Source organism: Hordeum vulgare, chromosome 5H (genome assembly GCF_904849725.1).
Source record: "Hordeum vulgare subsp. vulgare chromosome 5H, MorexV3_pseudomolecules_assembly, whole genome shotgun sequence".
NCBI classification, from domain to species: Eukaryota; Viridiplantae; Streptophyta; class Magnoliopsida; order Poales; family Poaceae; genus Hordeum; species Hordeum vulgare.
In genome coordinates, this window is record NC_058522.1 from 379943841 (window position 1) to 379946808 (window position 2968).

Sequence of the window (2968 nt, forward strand, 5' to 3'; positions counted from 1 at the left end):
AAGTATGGATGCTACTTTGTACGCACAAGTTTTTATGTACTGTTGTATGATAATTTGGAGGGTCTGAAGATTCGTGGCTCAACTTTCTATTATGAATGCTACCCTGCATTAGTTTGCTTTAATATTTGACACTATGTGAACAACACATACGTTACAAAATAATAAGTGAACTATAACATAGTCCCATATAAAATGTGGTGATGGGAGTGGCCAAGTCCCATGACGTCTACGGAGCTGTCCATTTACATCCTGAGGGTTGACTGTTGTTTTTCTTCCGGTTAAAGAGTTGTGTGAGCCGAGTCTTAGTCAATTCTAGTTTAAATTCAGTTTTTTTAGGAAAATTTCAAATTCAGTTTAACTGAACCGTGGGTTTTGTTTTTAATACAGATCACACATGGATTTTCTTCTCCACGAAACTTCGAGAACTATTTGTATTTCTGAATTGCACATATATAGAATAAATAAAAAGAAGAATTCAAATATACGCAACAATATATACAAGACAATCCGCAACTCTAAATAAAAACAACTAGACATTGCTACGAAATTTACCCGCAAAAAACAACAGCAACAAAAAACTGAGACTTTGCGCAAAAAAAAAAAAAAAAAAAAAAACTGAGACATTGCTACGAAATTAAGCTAAACTAGTTCTTAAGGACGATGTTGCCCATCTCGACGTCCGCACGTCGGGGGGCATCGCCGTCGTCGGTGACGAAACGCTTCCAGTACCAGTGCGCCTTCCACACGTTGGCCATGTCCTCGATGGGCACCCCCTTTGTCTCCGGCACGAAGAGCGCGACGAAGAGCGTCATGGCGGCGACCCAGGCAGCGAAGAAGAAGAAGAGGACGAACTTGAGGCGGCAGAGCATGGGGAGGAAGGCCTGCGCGACGACGAAGGTCATGAGCATGTTGACTGCCACGGTGATGCTCTGCCCCGCCGGCCGCACCTCCAGCGGCATCACCTCGCTCGGCACCAGCCACCCCAGCGGGCCCCACGACCACGCGAACCCCGCCACGTAGACGCACATCACCACCACCACCGCCGCCGCGTACCCCGCCGGGATCTCCGCCACCCCGCTCCACCCGAGCTTGGCGCCGATGAGCGCCCCCACTGCCACCTGGCTCACGAACATCTGCGCCCCTCCCTGCAGGAGCAGCGCACGCCTGCCCACCCTATCGACGGTGAAGATTGACACCAGCGTCGCCGCCAGGTTGACCCCGCCGGTGATGACCGCCGACATGAGCGACGCGCTGCCGCCGAAGCCGAGCGTCTTGAACAGCACCGGCGCGTAGAACATGATCACGTTGATGCCCGTGAGCTGCTGCAGCAGCGGGATCGCCACCGCCATCACGAGCTGTGGCCTGTACCTCCGCCGCAGGATGTCCCGCCACGGGCGCTTGATGGCGCTGGACGCCTCGCTCGCCGCCGCCAGGTCGTGGTACTCTTCGTCGACGTATTGGATGCCGCGCACGCGCTGGAGCATCCGCCTGGCGTCGTCGGCCTTGCCGCGTTCCAGGAGGGAGTTGGGCGTGTCCGGGAGGAACAGCGACCCGATGGTGATGATGGCCGCAGGGACGGCCGCGAGCGCGAGGCTGAGCCTCCAGCCCCACCCGGCGGCGATCTTGGCTGTGCCGTAGTTGATGAGGTTGGCGGCGAGGATGCCGAGCGTGATCATGAGCTGGAAGCCGTTGTTGAGCATGCCGCGCATCTTCGCGGGCGCCATCTCGGACAGGTACACCGGCACGCTCTGGTTGGCGAAGCCGACGCCGACACCCAAGAAGACGCGGCCGAGGATGAGCATGGCCATGTTCTCGGCGGCGCCGTTGAGCGCGCAGCCGACGAGGAAGGTGATCCCGCCGACGAACATGGACCACTTGCGCCCGGCGACGCGGGTGACGGAGGCGGCGAAGAGGGAGGCGACGAGCGCGGCGAGGTAGAGCGAGGAGGTGAACATGGTGAGGATCTGGCTGTCGAACTTGCAGTACTGGTTGTCGTCGGCGGCCTCGGCCTGCTTGCGGTAGACCGACGGGAAGAACTTGCTGAGGAAGGGGTCCATGGACGTCACCCCGCCGGAGATGCCGATGTCGTAGCCGAAGATCAGCCCGCCCGTCGCTGCAACCAGGCACGCCATGAACACGAACAGGGTCAGCCGGCCGGGATAATCCTGCCTCGCCGCGGCGGCCCCGGCCGCCGCGCCGCCGGCCATCGCGGCTCCCAAGTCCTAGCTAGTCGACGTGATCGAGTCGCAAGTTGCTGTGGGTCGTTGTTGCGCGTTGCGTTGAGGAGGCAGGGCGTTGTGGGGAGTCGATCTATATATATGTAGCGATCGACGTCACACATATATACACGGACCTATCGTAGTCCTTCTCGGATTCGTATTTGCAAATTTGCACTGCGTGCAGGCGAGACGTGTCCCGTTCGGCAAACCAATCCTTTTGTAGTTTTGTATGCCAACAGCACCGGCGCGCGAGAGACAGTCAACTTGAAAACATCAATGATGATGTTGTATTTTCTCACGCAAAAATGTACAGTATATACTTTTTTTTAGTGAAAACTAGCAAAATGGCCCGTGCGTTGTCACGGAAGAAAAAAAAAATCTCCAATGATGGTGACCACATTACGTTCAAATATCATCGCTTGATTTAGAAATTTTGTGCACAAATGCAAGAAAATGTTTCTTCTTTTAAATTTATTCACAAGTTGAAGCAATCTTTACATTTTCAAAAAATATATATCATGGTTGTCAAAAATCTTGGTAACTCAAAGATTTATTCTGAATTTCAAGAATTTTTTTAGAAAACATACAATAATAATCCAATCCATCCAACAGTTAATTCTTCAAAATTCACACATGTATATTGTCACAAAGACTTAGAAGCATTAGTGTTTAACTACATACATTAGATCTTTCGTGAACAATTTTACAAATATGGAAACAATTTTAAAATTGAGAACATTTTTTCCAAT

The 2968-nt window shown here is 52.3% G+C and overlaps 1 protein-coding gene across 1 annotated transcript; it reads right to left on the reverse strand.

Annotated features, from left to right (window-relative positions):
• Positions 1–606: 606 nt before the first annotated feature.
• LOC123398386 (sugar transport protein MST6-like) lies at positions 607–2207 on the reverse strand. Its single transcript, XM_045092864.1, has one exon. It carries the CDS (start codon positions 2205–2207, stop codon positions 645–647), a length of 1563 nt encoding a protein of 520 aa, XP_044948799.1. The 3' UTR covers positions 607–644.
• Between the last annotated feature and the right edge of the window lie 761 nt (positions 2208–2968).

Excerpts from the sequence above, each read along its gene's own strand:
- LOC123398386 (XM_045092864.1), bottom strand. The coding sequence starts at position 2,207 with ATGGCCGGCGGCGCGGCGGCCGGGGCCGCCGCGGCGAGGCAGGATTAT.